The following is a 20,165-nucleotide window of genomic DNA, read 5'->3' on the forward strand; positions in this document are numbered from 1 at the left end:
TCGAAAGTGTGACATTCAAAACAGATCGCGTTTGGCTTCTGAAAAAAGTTCGCAAATCGGTTTGCAGTGTTTGGGTTCCAATATGTTTGAGTACCAAGGCATTTGAGAATCAAGGGACCACTGTACATGTATCTGCTGCATGGTGCAAGATACATATACATAATGCTTGAGGCTGTAACTCAATGAAGCTGAATGGTGGACGATTCAGACAAAAGGAAGTACAGTGGTGCCTCGCAAGACGAAATTAATTCATTCTGCGAGTTTTTTCGTCTTGTGAATTTTTTCGTCTTGCGAAGCACCACTGTGCATTGACAGTTTCCCATAGGAATGCATTGACGGTTTTAAGAAAAAGGCGCAAGACATTTTCGTCTTGCAAAGCAAGCCCATAGGGACATTCGTCTTGCGAAGCAACTCAAAAAATGAAAAACTCTTTCCTCTTGCGAGTTTTTTTGTCTTGCGAGGCATTAGTCTTGTGAGGTACCACTGTACTGAGTCTTGCACGTCTACATGTGTTGTAATGAACATTATATGATAAACTGACATACATACTGAGTCATTCCTTTGTTGAGATTAATTAGCAACATTGACATTGTGCCAATTAATGCATGCTTGATATTCCTACTCAGTTTCACCTTCATTAACAAATGGCAAGGAACGCTTTGTACATTCACCGTTGCTCCACATTGAGATGGAGGTTGATTTAAACCCTCCCCTCAAATAGTATTTCTGTCCTACCCTTAATAATATTTATCCCAGAGCAGGGATTATACACATATGTACACTGTTCGGTTTCTCATTACTCGGTGACATAATCATCAGGCTTGGCTCACAAGTGCATATTCACACTTTTTTCTTCTTCTTAACTGATTATCCTACACTTGATGATTCATAATTGAATGTGTGAGCCGACGTCCTTGAAAAGCACCGTCTGAGGTGTTATGAAAGTCGATTATTTATTCAGTGCTCAGTTAATGCCACCCCCACAAATACATATATTACTTGATTGCTTGCAGAACAATCTTATGGCTGGGGATATGCGGGCACAGAGCTGTGCCTCTGGTCTGCTGGCAATTACTCTGCAGCACCAAGCCACCTAGAATTCAGGAAGGGAAGGGGGCCAAACGCACACAAAAAGTGGAGCTGGAGGAGCTATCTCCTTCCTTGTTCTCTCCCATTAGAGCCAATGGGAGAAGACTACAAATACCAGGTTTTATGCTGACATAGCTCTTTCATTAGGGACGCGGGTGGCGCTGTGGGTTAAACCACAGAGCCTAGGACTTGCTGATCAGAAGGTGAGCAGTTCGAATCCCCGTGACGGGGTGAGCTCCCGTTGCTCGGTCCCTGCTCCTGCCAACCTAGCAGTTTGAAAGCACAAAGTTCAAGTAGATAAATAGGTACTGCTCTGGCAGGAAGGTAAATGGTGTTTCCGTGCGCTGCTCTGGTTTGCCTAAGCAGCTTAGTCATGCTGGCCACATGACCCGGAAGCTGTATGCCAGCTCCCTCGGCCAATAAAGCGAGATGAGCGCCACAACCCCAGAGTCAGTCACAACTAGACCTAATGGTCAGGGGTCCCTTTACCTTTACCTAGCTCTTTCATTTATTTATAAAAGTACTTCTGTGCCCCTATAATGGCAGTGAACAATGTGCAAAGTTAAATACATGAACTCAGCTGTGTATGTGAGCCTATGGAAATGTTCTGCCTGTGTTGTGTTTGCTCTGTGATGATTCTTACATGCAAATGTTGCCACTCGGTAACACAGTAGTGTGTTGCGACTCGAGAATCACATGTGTGCATGAACTAGTCCATTTAATCAGCTGGGGAAGCACATCAGATGTACTTCAGAATCAAAGCAGCCCATTTTCCAGACACCCCTGCTGCGGAGCGACACAGAAAGTTGTTTCTAAAAATGCTTCTGAGATGTCACTTGGAAACAGGTTGCAGTTGGGGAACATTTGCTGTCCCGGCCAACTCCTTGCATTTAAGCAGGATCACTGATGAGATACAGCTGCAGGGTGGAGGCCTTTTTAGACGCTCCAGATTCGATTGCCAAATATAATGAAAGAAGGATGACTTCCAGCTGATTGTTGATTTTAATGCGACAGAGGTTTTGCAATGTGAATATTTCAGAGGCCTTGAAACTGGACTGCAGGAGCACCAAAAGCAGAACAGAGGCCGCTAGGAAGGAACAACTTGAGGCAAAAATTAAGGAGGGCTGACATGAAGATGAACAGCACAGGTATGGACATGTGAGCAGCAGAAGGACAAGGTGGGAGAGAAAGAGAAGAAAGATCAAGTTTACTTTAAATCTGGCTTCTAAAATGGCACATTCTGAATCGGTTTCACTGGATCAGGCAGCTTTCTTTGTGTATCACAAACAGGAAAAGCCAAATCTGTCAACTTTGGTTTCTCTTAGTTTCTCATTTTTCCAATTTTAAATTCACTTCTTATATTCCCACATGTTCGATATTTGTCTTTTAAAAAGTCCTTTGAGAATTCACCACCATTTGAGTGAGAATTTCTCTCTCTCTCTCTCTGTATAAAATTTATCCTAATACAGTACACACATTTTTGCAAAGCAATTTCCCCCCATAAAATGCATTTTTGTTTGTTATTCCACTAATAAATGCATTTTTATGCACACCTGAATATATGTGTTTTTTGTACCTTTTTTGCTGGAAAACTGGATTGCAAAGTTCGGGAAAGGGCAAATTCTGAAGGATGGCTTTGTTTTGGTTCGGATATTGCTTCAGAAAGTGTGTATTAGCTACATTTGTCTTAAAATGAAAATTGAACCAATTTTTCAAAGTAAAAGCTAAGGTTTTCAGGAAGCTGAATTTCATGGTCAAACCATGTTGCATCCAACATAACATTCGTATGTAGGAAAATGCTATATACTAAGTCAGATCACTGGTCCATGTAGCTCAGCACTTGTCTGCTTTGGCTTGCCCAGCTCTTCAAGGTTTCAGGCAAGGTTCTCTCCTGGTCTTGCCTGGAGATGCTGGGGATTAACCCTAGGACCTTCTGCATTCAAATTCAAGTGTTACTTGAATTTATACCATGCCCTTCCTCCCAAAGGAGATCAGAGCAACAACCAACCAAGTAGTAAAAGTAATACTTGTTGTTGTTGTTTAGTTGTTTAGTCATTTAGTCGTGTCTGACTCTTCGTGACCCCATGGACCAGGCACTCCTGTCTTCCACTGCCTCCTGCAGTTTCGTCAAATTCATGTTGGTAGTTTTGAGAACATTGTCCAACCATCTCATCCTCTATTGTCCCTTTCTCCTTGTGCCCTCCATCTTTCCGAACATCAGGGTCTTTTCCAGGGAGTCTTCTCTTCTCGTGAGGTGGCCAAAGTATTGGAGCCTCGGCTTCAGGATCTGTCCTTCCAGTGAGCACTCAGGGCTGATTTCCTTAAGAATGGATACGTTTGATCTTCTTGCAGTCCATGGGACTCTCAAGAGTCTCCTCCAGCACCATAATTCAAAAGCATCAATTGTTCAGCGATCAGCCTTCTTTATGGTCCAGCTCTCACTTCCATACATCACTACTGGGGAAACCATAGCTTTAACTTTACGGATTTTTGTCGGCAAGGTGATGTCTCTGCTTTTTAAGATTCTGTCTAGGTTTGTCATTGCTTTTCTTCCAAGAAGCAGGAGTCTTTTAATTTCATGACTGCTGTAATCATGGTCTGCAGTGATCATGGAGCCCAAGAAGGCAAAATCTCTCATTGCCTCCATTCCTCCCCTTCTATTTGCCAGGATGTGATGGGAGCAGTGGCCATGATCTTAGTTTTTTTGATGTTGAGCTTTAGACCATATTTTGCACTCTCCTCTAACACTGAAAAACAGGAACATCTAAAAACTAGTAGAGCAGATCTGTTGAACAATTCAGAAACAATTTTTTGCTTTAGGGTGGACACTACTTTGACAGTCTCCAAAGCGGTTTCTCCCTTAAAAAAAAGAAGCTCTTTCTGCAAGGAAGGCAGCATTCAGGCCAGAGTGCCAAGATAAGGTAAACCAATACCACACAAGGAACAGAAGGCAGTTGCTACTGACTGCCAGCTTGAGTCTTGCTGAAGGAAACAGACAAAACATAAAGGGCTCCTATTATTCCTTTTCATTCCTTCGCTTCTTCCACAATCTGATCCCAGCTTAGTAAATGAGGCCCTGCGCACCTGGCACGGTGGTCAGATAACGGCTTCCCTTTCCACATATTAAATCTAGGTTGGCGAAACATGCGCACCCAAACAACTCAAGACCAGTTTTAATCCATAGTTTCAGATCCGGGTTTGGTGCCTGATTGCAAACCATGGTTTATCAATCTGGATATCATGACAAACTGTGGTTGGCCTTTGCAGATCATGATTAGGCAATATGATGGAACTGGCCCTATGTCAGAGACAACAAACAGCACCTAATGTTGCACTGTGTATCCTGACATTTTATTATGGGGCAATGTGCACATACATATGCATCACTTCACTGTGGAAAACACTGTTGACTTGTATATGCCACTGACTGAAGTGCTGCTGGGATCTGCAGTTGAAACTTACTGCTTGCAAGTTCCAGGATCTGTTCCAGCATTTGCCGCATGAGGCAGTCACCTCACTCTGCCTAACAGTAGGGCCATTCTTGGGGATGATGATCCCATTGCTACCTCCTTTGCCATAATTCCCTTTGTAGTCTGTCACTCAAGGCACACCTCAGCCAGGCTCTAATACTGTATTAATGGGTCCTGGTAGAGTAATAATAATAATTTAATAATAATTTATTATTTATACCGCACCCATCTGGCTGGGTTTCCCCAGCCACTCTGGGCAGCCATGTTAAGCATTGTCTCCAGTTATTATCGGTTAGAGCGAGGACTCCACGCTTTAGCTTGTTATTATGGCTACATTCACTTTCCAATACAGTTGTAGGTTAACCTATTTGAGGATAAATGGCCTCTTCTTCTGAGCCTACAAAAATGAGTAACCCTGCCTTATATATTAAAGAAGAACTTAACAGATACCAAAAATGAGCAGAGCTGGAAGAAAAACATCTGGGAGGGGGTGGTTGAGGACAAATGCACAGGGTAAAGTGGCAGGCAGAGGGAGGATTCGACTTCCCACATGCCTTGTACTTGCTGCTGCTTATTTTACATTATCCAGCAACCATTTTTCAGGTGATTCATGCTTCCTCACATTTAGAAGCCCGGCCCTGCAGTTCTCCTATGTTGTTGGGCCCTAAGATGACATTTTCACTCGATGCTGTATGCTGTGCCATGAATGTTCCAGAAGCTTTTTATCACAGAACAGCAGCTTCATTAAAACCCTAGTCTTGCTGGTTTCTTTCTTCTCAATGCTAGGCAGCCAAATCTTATATATCACACAAACTTTCACTATGGCATGACTGCCTCATAGCTGTCCTAGACTAAGCAAGAGGGGCGATTTCCTAATTCATTTATTTTCTGGCACTTGACAATTGCAATTTTGGGGGAGGTGTCATGGGTGTCTAGGAAGGTCCCTGCTCCTTCCTTCTTCTAATTCCAGACTCACCTGCTGGGCTCCACGGCGTGCTTTGAAAACACCAGACAATCTCCTGATTCCTGGAGCAGGTTTGCATTTATTTCCACTGAGGCTGCTATCAATCAGCGTGAAGCAGAAGACCCTATTGCAGAACACACAATACTGGGGCTTGATCAGTAAGCATCATATTAGCATTTCAACCTGTCCCTCGAGGGATGAGCACTTTTGCAGCTGCAGGTTTGGCAGCCCGTTCTCAACTGGCCCTTGAATGAGGCATATTATTTCATTTCAGAAGAAAGGAAATTGCGACTGAAAGGAGCTTTTACATCATCAAGCGGTTGAGCTCGCATGCTCCCTGCTCGCTCCCCCGCCATGACCTCCCCAGGTCCAATCACTTCAAAACTGCCCTCCACTTTCTTAATTCTCCCGTTCTTTGTCTCATCCAGTTGAAATGACTCGGGCTATGGATCCCCCACCATTTCCCTCGGGAAATTAGTTCACAGTCTAGTAGTCCTCACTGTCAGGATTTTTTCTTTCTTTCTTCCAGATATTTGGCCTCCCAACACATTTTTCCTTTGTCCATATTCAGCTCATTATTTCTGCTGAATCCTCTTGGTACTGTATCCTCAACCATTCCTGTCTCTCTCCTTTATAGCTCCTCCATTCACTTGCTCTTCATAAAAACCTGCCAGCTTTGGTGTTTATTTATCATTCTTACCATTTACGTGAAGAACTGACATGGGGGACAGACATATAGGATAGCTGGGTCCTTTGTCTGGAAAGATTTCCTAGTCTGGGCCACTGATGGGAAAGGGGAAATCTTACGATTGTTCAGTCATTAAATCCAGGCCCACTTAAATGGGCAAATGTCATCCCTTGCCACCTCCACAGTGATTATAGAGGATTTCTGGGCAGCTGTCCCACTATTTGAGCCCTCCCCTGTAGTTGCTTCCTGAGTACTCCCGCAATTGGATGCTGTTTCCTGTACCGTTCACCTAGGCCCCATCTGCACTATAAATCTAAAGCATCATCATACCACTTTTAAACAGTCACAGCTTTCCCTAAATAATCCTGGGAGTTTATTAAGGGTGCTGAGAGTTGCTAAGAGCCTCCCCCCCCCTAAAAGAAAACCCCTCTCAGAACCACAATTACCAGAGTTCCCTAGAAAGAGGTATTAATTGTTGCATCACTCTGGAATTTGTAACTCTGTGAGGGGGACACAGAGGGGGACACAAGATTCTGAACAGACTACAGTTCCCAGTATTCTTTGCAGGGAAGCCATGACTGTTTCAAGTGGTGTGATGCTGATTTAAACATATAAAAGTGTGCAGATGGAGCCTTGGGTGAAGAAATCTTCCACATGAGTTTTAATCAGTTTATAAATATCAATCAAATTATAAATGTCAGTATAGGAGGAAGATAAAAGATGTTGCAGAGCCCTGTCAGATTTCACATGCCCTTGCCGACAGAAAGCGATGGCTTGTTTGTGTGAATTTGAACAGGTCAGAATCTTGGCATCTGAGGCAGAGCTTTCATTATCCTCTCAGGCTCCGTAACAGACGTTCTTTGCTGGCCATCAGCTATAGACTGATCAGAGGTGCAAATGCCAAGGTTGATTCTATTCGGGAAGGGATGGTAGTAGAATGGATCTGAAACATGTGAGAGCACAGAGGACAGAAGGGGCTCAGCCAGGGATTGTGAAAGCACCGTGGGTTATTTCCCTCGCCTTCCATTCCCCTGTCACTGTGCCACTATGTGTCATGTACATAATCTTCTATAAATTGCCCCCAGATGCCTTCATAATCCCCCAGCCAATCTCTGGGTTTAAAGACCATCCTTTCACTATTGTGAAACTCTTTCATTTCTTCAATCCACATTTGGTTTATTTCCCCTTCTAGATAGAAGTATCCCAGCAGTTCCCAGTTTACACTTTCCACAATTTTCACATGTGGCACACCCATATAATATGAAAGGGGGAGGGGGAGGGTGCATTTTCTGGGATAACTTTTAAACTTCCTATCTCTTTACTGAAAATCAGAGAAAGAAGTATATGTTAAAGGGAACTCACAGTACTGTATATACTCATTCCAACCTCAAATTTGCCATATGTACCACCTTTCTTCAAAAAGGATTAGACCAGGGATGGGGAACCAGTGACCACTGGTCAGGATGATGGGAGTTGGAGACCAACAATATCAGGTTGCCTTTCCCTGAATTAGCTGGTTTTCTATCAACCTGGTGGACTCTTAGATGGTAGATTACGGGCAGCTGTGGCCATGAACTTTCCCCCCTCCTTCCTGAAGTAGAGGAAGAATGGATTCACAGCATAGGCTGTGCCTTGGACCAGGTGCATTATCAGTGCTTCCTCGATATTTTGCATGGGTATGGGCTTTTCTAATCTAACCTGGAATGCTACATTCATAAAATAGTTAATTTCTACTTGCAGAAGGGAAAATGTTTATTATGTGATCATGACACATAAAGTGGGGGATAGTTGTATGAAGACCCAAGAGCCCCTACATTTCTCAAAAGTTGATTGTAGAGTCATCATGTTACTGTGGAACCCGAGATACAAAATAGTTAGAGAGCTTCCCAAGGGCTGTGCAGGAGCTGCCTTATGTATTTAGAGTTCACTATAGGAGGTGTGAAATCCCAGACACTTCAGATGGTGCTGTGAAGCTACATCAGAATATAGGGGTTCATAATTGGAGAGTACATGCAGGTCCTGATATCTACCTGCTTGTTATGTGAAAATTCACTTATCCAAACAAAGAATTATGCCCAAACCTCACTATACATTCTACAGATATCTGAACAGCCTGTGTTTCACTCACCTCCTTAATTTTTGTTTGTGCGTGCTTCGCTGGTTGGCGGCAGCCATTTGGGGGCAGAAACCAGGCAAGGAGGGAGGAAGCAAGATCAGAAGAATCAGAGAGCAGGAGAGATTGGACAAATCACAGAGCAGGAGACATCAGACAAATCAGGTTTTTCCTTTGTCTCTCCTTGGCTAGTTGGCCGTCACTGTTTCAGGAAGAAACCATTGAAAAAGTGGGGGGATAAATCAGAAAAAAATCCCGGATTGAAAATGTCCCCATAGAAATCAATTAAAATCCTAGACCCTTTATGTGAACGCTTGCCTGACGAACAATTTCCAGGGAATACATTGTGTTTGGTAAGCGGGACTCGTAGCGTGTTCCATTTTTACTTTGTGCTTGTTCTTTGATCTTGCTGTAAACCACCATGAAATCAATTTGGATGAAAGATAGCGTATAAATACCAAGCAAACTAATATTGTTCGTGCTCGAAGAGAGGCCTTAATTCAGCTGCCTTTACCCTCTTGCCTACTCATGTGGCATGCCGGCCTCGATGGCTGCCAATTTCTCTGGTAACAGCTTGCAAGGTTTAGAGAGAGTACCTTGCAGATGGCACTGCGGAGGATCCTAGAGTGGCTCGTTTTCCAGAGCGGCTTTCATTTGCCCAGTATGGCAATTGTCACCAAGAAAAAGCTGCTCCAGACCAACACTGTTTGGGAGACATATTTGCAATCAGTGCCTTTTTAGTGATAGGTTAGCATATGCTCTTGCGGCTTTAAATCAACAAAGAAGGAGAATCCTTGCAGTAGTGGCCCTGAAGTTGAAAGTGCGTCTGTGATCGTCCCACACTATAGTTCTCCTAGGTCTGCTTGTTCTCCTATCTGGAATGAATGCATTTTCTAGGAAACCCTTCTCTCTGACACTGCTGCTGCCACCCCCACAGTCCAGTTCACAGGCAATCAAAGTCCTGGCAGGGGACTTCAGGACCGGGGGCAAGATGGCCGGGTGGGAGCAGGAACAGGGGTCCAGAAGCCAGGAGTCAGGAAGCCAAGAGTCCGAGGGTCAGAGAGCTGGGAGTCAAGAAGCCAAGGGTCCGAGGGTCAGGAAGCAAGGAGTCACGAAATCAAGGGTCCGAGGATCAAGAAGCTGGGAGTCAAGAAGCCGAGGTTCAAGGATCAGGAAGCAAGAAGCCAAACGCAGCAAGGCAGGAAGCATGCTGCTATAGCAAAGAGCCAAGGGAAATGCTGACCTTATATCCCTTCCCAGCTCTTGCCACCAGGTGCTGTGAGTTACCAATTGGCCTCACCTGTGAGGCCTTGCCTCTTCAGAACAGACTTAGGAAGGCCCCAGTCCTGCAAAGTCCTATTGGTCACAGGGCCTGGCTCCTGCACGCACGCCTGACACCCACCCCTGGGGACAGGTCCATAGGCAGCTGCCTTATTCTGAGTCAGACCATTGTCCCAGATATCTCAGTATAGTTTTCACTGACTGGCAGCAGCTTTCCAGGGTTTCAGGCAGGGGACAGTCCTGGCCCTACCTGGAGATATCAGGTTTTGAACCTGGGACATCCTGCGTAACACTGAGCTATGGTTACAAGGCAACATCTTTGGGACAAACTTTGCCCGGAGTTTTCTGGCCATGAAACTCCCTGCCAGAAAGAGTGACTTCACCTTGCCTCAGGACAAGGTTGGAGAGCCGCCATGGGAGTCTCATCAGTGCCAGAGAGTGAACTCATTGAATATTTCTGCATCTCTCTGGAGAGAGGCAGCTTGGGCTATTTTGCGGCAGCAGCTCCACAAATGTATCCAGACTTCCTTCTCCCTTTCTGTGCAGGAAACACGTTCTTACTTCTGGTTCCGTTTACACAAATAGAAGTAAACACCCACCAATTTGAGACTTTGGCTCCTCTCCTTTTTGGATGTGGAGCCAGGTGTCTGCTATATTAGGACTGGGCTAATATTCCCTGCTTGGGTGTCCCAAGTGGACTCTGCTTAGGTCAAGCCGCCATTTCCTCTCATGTCAAGAACGCACTGGGCTACTGGATCAAGACATGTGCTTGATGCTGGTAGCATGGCTCATCTGCGTGTCCAATAGCCAGGGAAGGCTTTCCAACCGAAGGCTCTATTTCATAGCAGATCTGTTGTCTCAGCTTTGGGAACAAAGCGTTTGGGCACGCTGGTGGGTACAAAGAGTTCCTTGCTTTGCGCTCAGCATGCCAGCAAGCCTTTCCACTCTGATCAAGCTGGACACAAACCAGAAGCCTCTTTTAAAATAATGAAAATTAAATTTCCATCTGCTTCTTTCAGTCTGTAAAGAGAGCTGATAACTGTGTAAGGGTGGATCCACACTAACCATTCGAAAGCACACCCATTGCACATTTAAAGCACATGGTGACTACCTGGGAATGTACCCCCCCCCCCACAAAGCTAAATCTACCAGCACCCTTAACAAACTACAGTTCCCACAGAGTCCAGGGAAAGGCTGTAGCTCAGTGGCAAAGCATCTGCTTGGCGTGCAGAAGGTTCCAATTTTCAACCCTGGCATCTCGAAGGAGGGCAGGGAGAGAACCCCGTCTGGAATCCTGGACATCCTTGGCCTATCAATGTAGACCAGCGGTTCTCAACCTGCGGGTCCCCAGATGTTGTTGGACTACAACTCCCATCATCCCTGAGCTCTGGCCTTGCTAGCTAGGGGTGATGGGAGCTGTAGTTCAACAACATCTGGGGACCCACAGGTTGAGAAAGCCCGGTGTAGACAGTACTGTGCTGGATGAATCCAATCACCTGACTCAATATAAGGCAGCTTCCTATGTTCACTGGATTCTTTGGGGAAAGTTGTGTGCTTTTAAGTGTGTGGTGCAGATGTCAGGGAAGATAACTTGGCAGGGAGGGACTAACAGCCACCAGCCCTGCTCCAGTTTATCCCCCTCCTATGCTGCCATTACCAGTAAGGGTTGTCTGCTCATCAGACTCCAAGGCATCCTCCTCTTAGACCAATCTCCTCCTCCTAAATGATTGCCCCTTTTTTATTCTTATAACAACTCTGGGTTAGATAGTTAGATACTGACTGGTCCAAGGTCACTGAGGCGGCTTTTATGCTAGAGCCCTTTGGGGAACATAAGAACCTAGAAAGCCCCGATGAATCAGAGCAAAGGCTTATCAAGCATCCTGCTCTGACAGATGTCAACTAGATGTCTATCAGAATCTCACAGGCATGGTATGAGTGCAACAGCATCTCCCATTCGTGAGCCCCACAACCGGCATTCAGAGGCATCCTTGCTCTGACACTGGATGCAACATATAGCCATGACTCGCAGCCATTGGTAGTCATCTCCATGCATTTGTCTAACCCCATTTTAAAGCCTTATTATTATTATTATTATTATTATTATTATTATTATTGCTACTATTATTATTAATGCTGGCTATAGTAATTTCAGGGACGCGGGTGGCGCTGTGGGTTAAAGCCTCAGCACCTAGGACTTGCCGATCGAAAGGTCGGGAGTTTGAATCCCCGTGGCGGGGTGCGCTCCCGTTGTTCGGTCCCAGCGCCTGCCAACCTAGCAGTTCGAAAGCACTCTCGGGTGCAAGTAGATAAATAGGGACCGCTTACTAGCGGGAAGGTAAACAGCGTTCCGTGTGCTGCGCTGGCTCGCCAGATGCAGCTTGTCACGCTGGCCACGTGACCCGGAAGTGTCTTCAGACAGCGCTGGCCCCCGGCCTCTTTGAGTGAGATGGGCGCACAACCCTAGAGTCTGTCAAGACTGGCCCGTACGGGCAGGGGTACCCTTACCCTTATAGTAATTTCTGCTGCTGCTATTAATGTTCTTGTTGATAATAACGATGGTAATAATAATAATTAATAAATTGCATGTTACTGTTTGCACACTAAAGAAAAATGATGCAATTTTCCCAGAGTACCTTGCAATGGCCTAATAACAACAGTGGCTTGAAGTCAGAGTTTCATCTTCTTCACACATCCCGTATGTGCTCTTCTGCCCTGTTATTCGCACAGTGGGAACTGGTACAGGGGTGTTTGTGCGTTGGGGTGGGGAGGCTGCTTCCAAGACTCCAATTGGTGGTACTTTCCTTCGGCTGCAAACACCCCCGCACTAGGATGCAACAGCCGAGGAGGAGGCGGAATCAGGAAAGGAAACAGGATAGCCAAAGGGAAGTGCTTCCATTTGCCAAGTTTCTCGTTCACGTTCTTCCTTCTGTGGGGTACCTGCCATCATGGAGTTCCCTACTCTGCCTTCTGAGCCTTCTGAGCTGCAGCAGACCGATGAATAAGGTTCACTAGCAGAGCAATCCTGTGGTTGGGTTACAGTTCCTGGCTGCGATGGGGATGCAGGCAAAAGGCACAGGAACAGAAACTTTACACCGTGCCAATGTAGTGATAACAGTGGCACTGACAGCAGGCTGTGCTGGCCAAATGCCTATGTTAGGCAGCGTTGATGGGATGGAGAGGAGCAGAACTTAATTGCTTTTGCCATGCATGTTTTCATCATGCATGCTGTCTGGGTTGGCAACATGCATGTACACGCTGTGTTGTGCATCTCTCAGCATTGCGGACACGAATCACCAGTGTGCATTTATGCAAGACTTGCTGTGCCTATATGTTCTTAGTGCAAAAGCTGCATGTTTGGATTTTGGATTTGGATTTGAAGAGTTTGGATTTAATATCCCGCCTTTCACTCCCTTTTAAGGAGTCTCAAAGCGGCTAACATTCTCCTTTCCCTTCCTCCCCCACAACAAACACTCTGTGAGGTGAGCGGGGCTGAGAGACTTCAAGGAAGTGTGACTGGCCCAAGGTCACCCAGCAGCTGCATGTGGAGGAGCGGAGACGCGAACCCGGTTCCCCAGATTACAAGACTACCACTCTCAACCACTACACCACACTGGCTCTCATATTGTGTATCATATTGTGTTTGCAGTTATTTATTTATTGACTATTTCTCTTTTTAGAGCATCCTTCACCCCAGAAGATTCCATCATGTGCATGATTTGCATGCAAGCCCTATATGTTGAGGAGCATGTTATCATCGTTTATGAAAGACACCAAAGAAGTAGTTTTTTTAATCAGAATTGCAGGGCAGAATCATGGGGAAAGGGTACTTGGGACACAACCTACAACAACAGATCTGGACTGCTTTGTAGATTGAAGCTTCCCATTAAAAATATAGCCCTTAAACTGGTTATAGATATAGCTGTTTTGGATAGTGTTTGTTTTGTCACCATCAGTCATTTTCTCCCAGATAGCTTTGGGATCCAGCCAACTGAAGGATGAATGAGTTGAATTAATTGTCGAAAGGGAGCACTCCAAAATGCTGATGTCACTTTCACAGATGCAACAATCCTGCTTTTATGTTTGGGGGCAGGGTGTGGAAGGATGTCAGCTATTACAGAGCAAGAGAGGGAAATCAGAGAAAACTGGATGGCTGCAAAAAACAGAGAAACATGTTGTCCATGACGGTTTATAAAGAACATCCTCTCGCCTTATATAATCTGCCAGATGTTGTTAAATTGATTGGAAGAATAAACACCCTCCGACTAGTTCATGAGTCAAAGAGATGCGACCATGATTGAAAAAGATCACTTGGCTCTGATGATGACAGCATTTGGTAGGTCACCGGATACAAGGGACTCAAAGATTTCACGGGGACTAGGAATAAAATGTATGAACAGTTGTGATCTCCCCCACTTCACTTTATTTATTTCCCCCCATATTTTCTAAAACAACCATTAAAATAATTGTGTGCAGTACAAAATGCAAGATGAAAACAAAAAATATACGGTATATACAAAGCAAAGATAGATTCCTGAATCAGTATTATCTGTACCATTAATCCAGTTGCTTGGCCCAGAGTCTGTGTCAGAGCTGGGTCATCACCCCTAAAACCCCACATGGTTTAGGACCTGAAATACCTCTTAGGTCACCTTCTCCTGCATCAATTTGGCTAGTCCACTGAGATCACCACCCTGTGATCTTTCTCAGGATGCCTGGTGTCGGGTGATTACAAGAGAAACTTTTCAGCATTAGTGCCTTGCTTTTGAAATGCCCTCCCTAAGGAGGTTTGCCTCGTACCCTCATTGCTATCATTTAGCTGCCAAGCAGAAACATTACTTTTCTCAGGCTTTTAAGAACCAATAATGCAAATTTGTGTGTGTGTGTGTGTTAAAATAAATTTGAATTATTTTTAAAGCCTGAGAGTTTCTGAATGGTGGAGAGGCGAGTAGCATTTCTTCTTTTTCCTGCTGCAGTCAGGTTTTCAAAAGTATGTCCCTCCCATTAACTGCAACAGGGGGGAAAATTAGCTATGCCAGCTCCAGGGATGGTGTAGCTCTTGCAGTTGGTCAGGGGAACAATGCGTAGATTTCTGTGAGTCATCGCCTTCCCCAACGTGCCCTTGGAACACACCATTTCAGGTTCCATCATGGGCCGTGTTTCTACCTGCAGAACAGCAGTGGAGCTTGCTGCCACCACACCAGGGCATTCCTGACATTCCTCCTTCGCACAGAGATCTCCCTCTGCTCATTCATGGAGGAGGTGGCTATCCATGCTTACTAGCTATGATGGTTATCCTCTGCCTCCACAGTTGGAGGCAGGAATGCTTCTTGAATACCAGTTGCAGGAAGCCCAAGAGGGGAGAGAGCTCTTGTGTTTATGTCCTGCTTGCAGGTTTCCCATAGGCATCTGGGTATCTGTGAGAACATTGGCCTGAACTTGCATGCTCCTCCTATGTGAGGGAGATCTGTAGGATTCAATGAACCCAATGCCACCCTTCCAGGGAGTTTAGGATTGCTCTCTTAGGCCAGGCATCCCCAAACTCGGCCCTCCAGTTGTTCTGGGACTACAATTCCCATCATCCCTGACCACTGGTCCTGTTAGCTAGGGATGATGGGAGTTGTAGTCCCAAAACAGCTGGCGGGCCGAGTTTGGGGATGCCTGTCTTAGACAGATAGCTGAGTGGAAATTGTTTTCTCTCACAAAGGAAACTTGCAGAAAAATCTATCCTCAACCTCCTCCCACTCATCTGTATATGCATAAACATGGGGCAATTAATTACACAATGGTGGAAATCCCATAGTTACTTCAGTTCATTTTATTCAGCTAGGAAAAATGTACAGGCCACAGCAGAGGTACACAGGAAATGTTTACATTGGTTTCCCCCAAAGCACTTGTGTACATTGTAAAGGCTTCTGTGGGGTGTGCAAATCTGTGCTGAAGAAGAGGCGATGGGAAGTCGAAAGCAATCTCTAATGTAGCAAAGCGCCCTTACTGTTTATTAGTGTAAAGGAAACTGCAGTCTAACAACAATAGGCCCCATGCTGTTCTGAACAAAGCTGCTTGCATTCGATTTTTATATTTTTGCACTGGCTTCCTTTAGGAAGTTATTGAGAGCAGTTTGTATATAGCACATAATGGCCTTCTTCCAATGAGTGCAACAGGTAAATGAGAAAAAATATATTTTGCAGATGATGGCAAAGGAAACGGGAAACCTCAAAAGCCCGGAAAGCTGAAGATGCTTTTAATATGGATTTGAGTTTTGCGACTGGAGGAGGGCAGACTGGAGGAGGGCAAATGTTGTCCCTATTTTCAAAAAGGGGAAAAGAGAGGACCCAAATAATTACCGCCCAGTCAGTCTAACATCAATACCAGGGAAGATTCTGGAGCAGATCATTAAGCAAACAATCTGTGAGCACCTAGAAAGGAATGCTGTGATCACCAATAGTCAGCATGGATTTCTGAAAAATAAGTCATGTCAGACTAACCTGATCTCGTTTTTTGACAGAATTACAAGCCTGGTAGATGAAGGGAACGCAGTGGATGTAGTCTACCTTGATTTCAGCAAGGCATTTGACAAGGTGCCCCATGATATTCTTGTAAAGAAGCTGGTAAAATGCGGTCTTGACTATGCTACCACTCAGTGGATTTGTAACTGGCTGACTGACCGGACCCAAAGGGTGCTCATCAATGGTTCCTCTTCATCCTGGAGAAGAGTGACTAGTGGGGTGCCACAGGGTTCTGTCTTGGGCCCGGTCTTATTCAACATCTTTATCAACGACTTGGATGATGGACTCAAGGGCATCCTGATCAAATTTGCAGATGACACCAAACTGGGAGGGGTGGCTAACACGCCAGAAGACAGGATCACACTTCAAAACGACCTTGACAGATTAGAGAACTGGGCCAAAACAAACAAGATGAATTTTAACAGGGAGAAATGTAAAGTATTGCACTTGGGCAAAAAAAATGAGAGGCACAAATACAAGATGGGTGACACCTGGCTTGAGAGCAGTACATGTGAAAAGGATCTAGGAGTCTTGGTTGACCACAAACTTAACATGAGCCAACAGTGTGATGCGGCAGCTAAAAAAGCCAATGCAATTCTGGGCTGCATCAATAGGAGTATAGCATCTAGATCAAGGGAAGTTATAGTGCCACTGTATTCTGCTCTGGTCAGACCTCACCTGGAGTACTGTGTCCAGTTCTGGGCACCACAGTTCAAGAAGGACACTGACAAACTAGAACGTGTACAGAGGAGGGCAACCAAAATGGTCAAAGGCCTGGAAACAATGCCTTATGAGGATCGGCTAAGGGAGCTGGGCATGTTTAGCCTGGAGAAGAGGAGGTTAAGGGGTGATATGATAGCCATGTTCAAATATATAAAAGGATGTCACATAGAGGAGGGAGAAAGGTTGTTTTCTGCTGCTCCAGAGAAGCGGACACGGAGCAATGGATACAAACTACAAGAAAGAAGATTCCACCTAAACATTAGGAAGAACTTCCTGACAGTAAGAGCTGTTCGACAGTGGAATTTGCTGCCAAGGAGTGTGGTGGAGTCTCCTTCTTTGGAGGTCTTTAAGCAGAGGCTTGACAACCATATGTCAGGAGTGCTCTGATGGTGTTTCCTGCTTGGCAGGGGGTTGGACTCGATGACCCTTGTGGTCTCTTCCAACTCTATGATTCTATGATTCTATGATTCTATGACTTGAAATGTTTCCTATCTTCAGAAAAGACTGTTTCCCCACCCCTGTATCAACACCCCCATATTCATATTCATAGATAGGTTAATTGCTTGTGAAAAAAACAGGATCATTAAGAGGGGAAAAAAAAGATTTGAAAAAGAATATATGCCATCTAAACAACCCTTTGTACATGATTAGTTTCGGTTATGGAAATGTGCACTCATAGAGGGTCTTGGTTTTTTTGTCTAATCTATGACTTTCCTATGTTGTACACAAAGGATGCCGTTTGGGAACCCAAGCTTGGCTGCTATTGTTTGGTTCCAATTAAAATTCAGTGTATTAAACACAGTTGAGTACATCCATGCATTCATGACACACCATCATCTCCCCTTGAAAGGTCAAATCAAAAGTGTCTCGCAAAGATTCATTAACATTCAATGTTATTATACTGGAGCTCCATATGATTTTGGATGAATGGGTAACAAAGGCTCATCAGAAACACACCCATAAATACATTTACTGAAACCGACCCACTGGGGACTTTATAGATTCACATACCTTGGTGACTCTGCAGTGTGGGACTAGATATGAATTAAAACCAGTTACCTTCCTAGGAAACATATTCCTAGGAAATACAAATGGCTTAAAGCATGCTTACTCAAAAAAATAAGTCCTTCCATGCGCAATGAAATTTACTCCCTAGCAAGTTGTGCTTAGGACTGTAGCCCTAGAACAATGAATCACATATGAGTGTCTCTACACAACTTGATCCTCATTTCAGACGTTGTGACATATCGGTATATTGCGATGTTTCGCTGGCGATATATCATGATGTTGAAAACCAGATATCACCCTAGCCCTAGTCACTGGGTGACTTAGGGGCAGTCTATATTGTTCAGCCTAGTCTACCTTACAGGGTCACTGTGAGGATTAATGGGAGTAGAGGAAAACCATTTACACTAGTTCCTACTCCACGGGCAGCACCAGCTTTGGGGATGTCAACTGATCAGGAATCTATCACACCGTTAACATAATGTATATTTGATGTTTCTTGAATGTGATTCTCACAGCATGATTCAAGAATCTTGTTATCCTGCAAAACAGAACCTTACTGATGACAAAACTCAAGATACAGGAAATGAGCCAAGCTACCTTTTATAGGTTTGCCCAGGGCAACTGCGTGTGGCCATGATGAACAGACGGATTAATTTAGAGCACAATTATTACCGGTATATAGTCTGCACTTTTGCGTTCCACTGTAAGCCTCCTGAAAGCCAGTGTGGCATAGTGGTTAGAGTGTTGTCCTAGGACCTAGGAGATCAAGGTTCAAATCCCCACTCAGCCTCTAAGTTCATTGGGTGAGTCTGAGGCCAGTACATTCTCCCTCAGCCTAAGCTACTTCACAAGGTTCTTATGAGGATAATGGGGAACATTTTCCAGCCTACTAGGGGCCTTATTCCCTTTTTGGGGAACCTTCCAAGGGCCACATCCTTGTGATGGGTGGAGCCGGAAGCCAAACTGAACGGAGCAACAAATGTGCATTTTACTTCTGTAGAACAGACTAGTTCTTTATGCATACTCACACTCCCCCCTTATTTTCCATCCAGGCAAACATGAAGCATTATCAGAGTTCAAGGGCACATTCCAGGCAGGAGAAAACACTTGGGTGCAAAAGCACATTTGCAAAGCTAAGCAGGGTCAGGCATGGCTCCAAACTGGATGGGAGACCGTGTGTTGAGATTCCTGTGTCGCATGGGGTTGGACTAGATGACCCTCAGGGTACCTTCCAACTCTATAATTCTATGATTCTAAGAGCTAGTGGGGGGGGGGGTGAACTGCGGAAAGAGGGTATGGCTTGCAGAAAGTCACAAGGAGCCAAAAAAGGTGTCTGGGGCTACGTCTGGTCCCCGGGCCTGCAGTTCCCCACCTCTGATGTACACTGAGCTTCTTCAAGAAAACTTTAAAAGAAGGGCTCAGAAGAAGGCACAGATAGGTTACTGGAGAGAACTGGAAGCAACAAGAGGCACCACTGGGAGGCACAAAGCTACGGATCCTTGCAGAATGGCTTTGTGAATAGCGCAGCTATCTTCACAAAGAAGATTGGAGCAAGGTAAGGGATAAGCAAGCCAACAAATACCGTATTTTTTGCTCTATAAGACTCATTTTTTTCCCTCCTAAAAAGTAAGGGGAAATGTGTGTGAGTCTTATGGAGCGAATGCAGGCTGCGCAGCTATCCCAGAAGCCAGAACAGCAAGAGGGATTGCTGCTTTCACTGCGCAGCGATCCCTCTTGCTGTTCTGGCTTCTGAGATTCAGAATATTTCTTTTCTTGTTTTCCTCCTCCAAAAACTAGGTGCGTCTTGTGGTCTGGTGCGTCTTATAGAGCAAAAAATATGGTAATGCCATCTCACTTACTATCTCATAGTAACTAATTATAGTCATAACTAATTATAATGAATTAACTAATTAGTTGCTAGCTTATAACACTAAATTATATGTATATATAAAAAGATCATGACTTCTCGGTCTTTGCCTTGTCCAAGTTCTGCTACAAAGGAGATGAGGGTGGCTGACTGCAGCAAAGTCTCTTTTCCCCCTTTAGAAAGAAGGGGCCACTTTTTAGTCCAGGCTGAATGGGACGGATGTCAGTTCAATTGTTCTTCAGGAGATGCTTCAAGGGGACTGTCAGTTTTCCAGTTCAGGCCAGCCGGTTATTCCTTAGACTCTGTATTTGGCTTTGCCATGGTTATTGATAACACATATGTGCTGAAACGAAAAGTTTTAACATCACAACCCACAAAGTCAACCAACAGCGTTTATGGAGGAGCCACATTCTGCACTCTGATCGCTCCAGTGTGCTGTGGCGAGTGACAGAAATA

At 44.8% G+C, this 20,165-nt stretch overlaps 1 protein-coding gene and 1 long non-coding RNA gene across 3 annotated transcripts in view; one reads left to right on the plus strand and one right to left on the minus strand.

Moving 5' to 3' along the window:
• LOC310661146 lies at positions 1–13,335 on the plus strand. The gene is made up of 4 exons (XR_014503778.1): positions 1–226; positions 494–2,247; positions 8,383–8,677; positions 13,283–13,335. It is a non-coding gene; the product is annotated as an uncharacterized lncRNA (long non-coding RNA).
• A 165-nt stretch (positions 13,336–13,500) lies between these two features.
• Positions 13,501–20,165, minus strand: part of PRTFDC1 (phosphoribosyl transferase domain containing 1) — a 54,052-nt gene continuing 47,387 nt past the window's right edge. The window contains exon 9 of one of the 2 annotated variants that reach the window (XM_083406761.1): positions 13,501–13,713. In XM_083406761.1, the coding sequence (XP_083262887.1) occupies positions 13,657–13,713 (57 nt within the window). In that variant the 3' untranslated portion in view covers positions 13,501–13,656. Of the gene's footprint in view, positions 13,714–17,875; positions 20,053–20,165 lie in introns of those variants that run through there. The other variant, XM_083406760.1, reaches the window with a different exon arrangement.

The sequence above is a fragment of the Podarcis tiliguerta genome, assembly GCF_965153285.1.
Source record: "Podarcis tiliguerta genome assembly, chromosome: 12".
Lineage (NCBI taxonomy): Eukaryota > Metazoa > Chordata > Lepidosauria > Squamata > Lacertidae > Podarcis > Podarcis tiliguerta.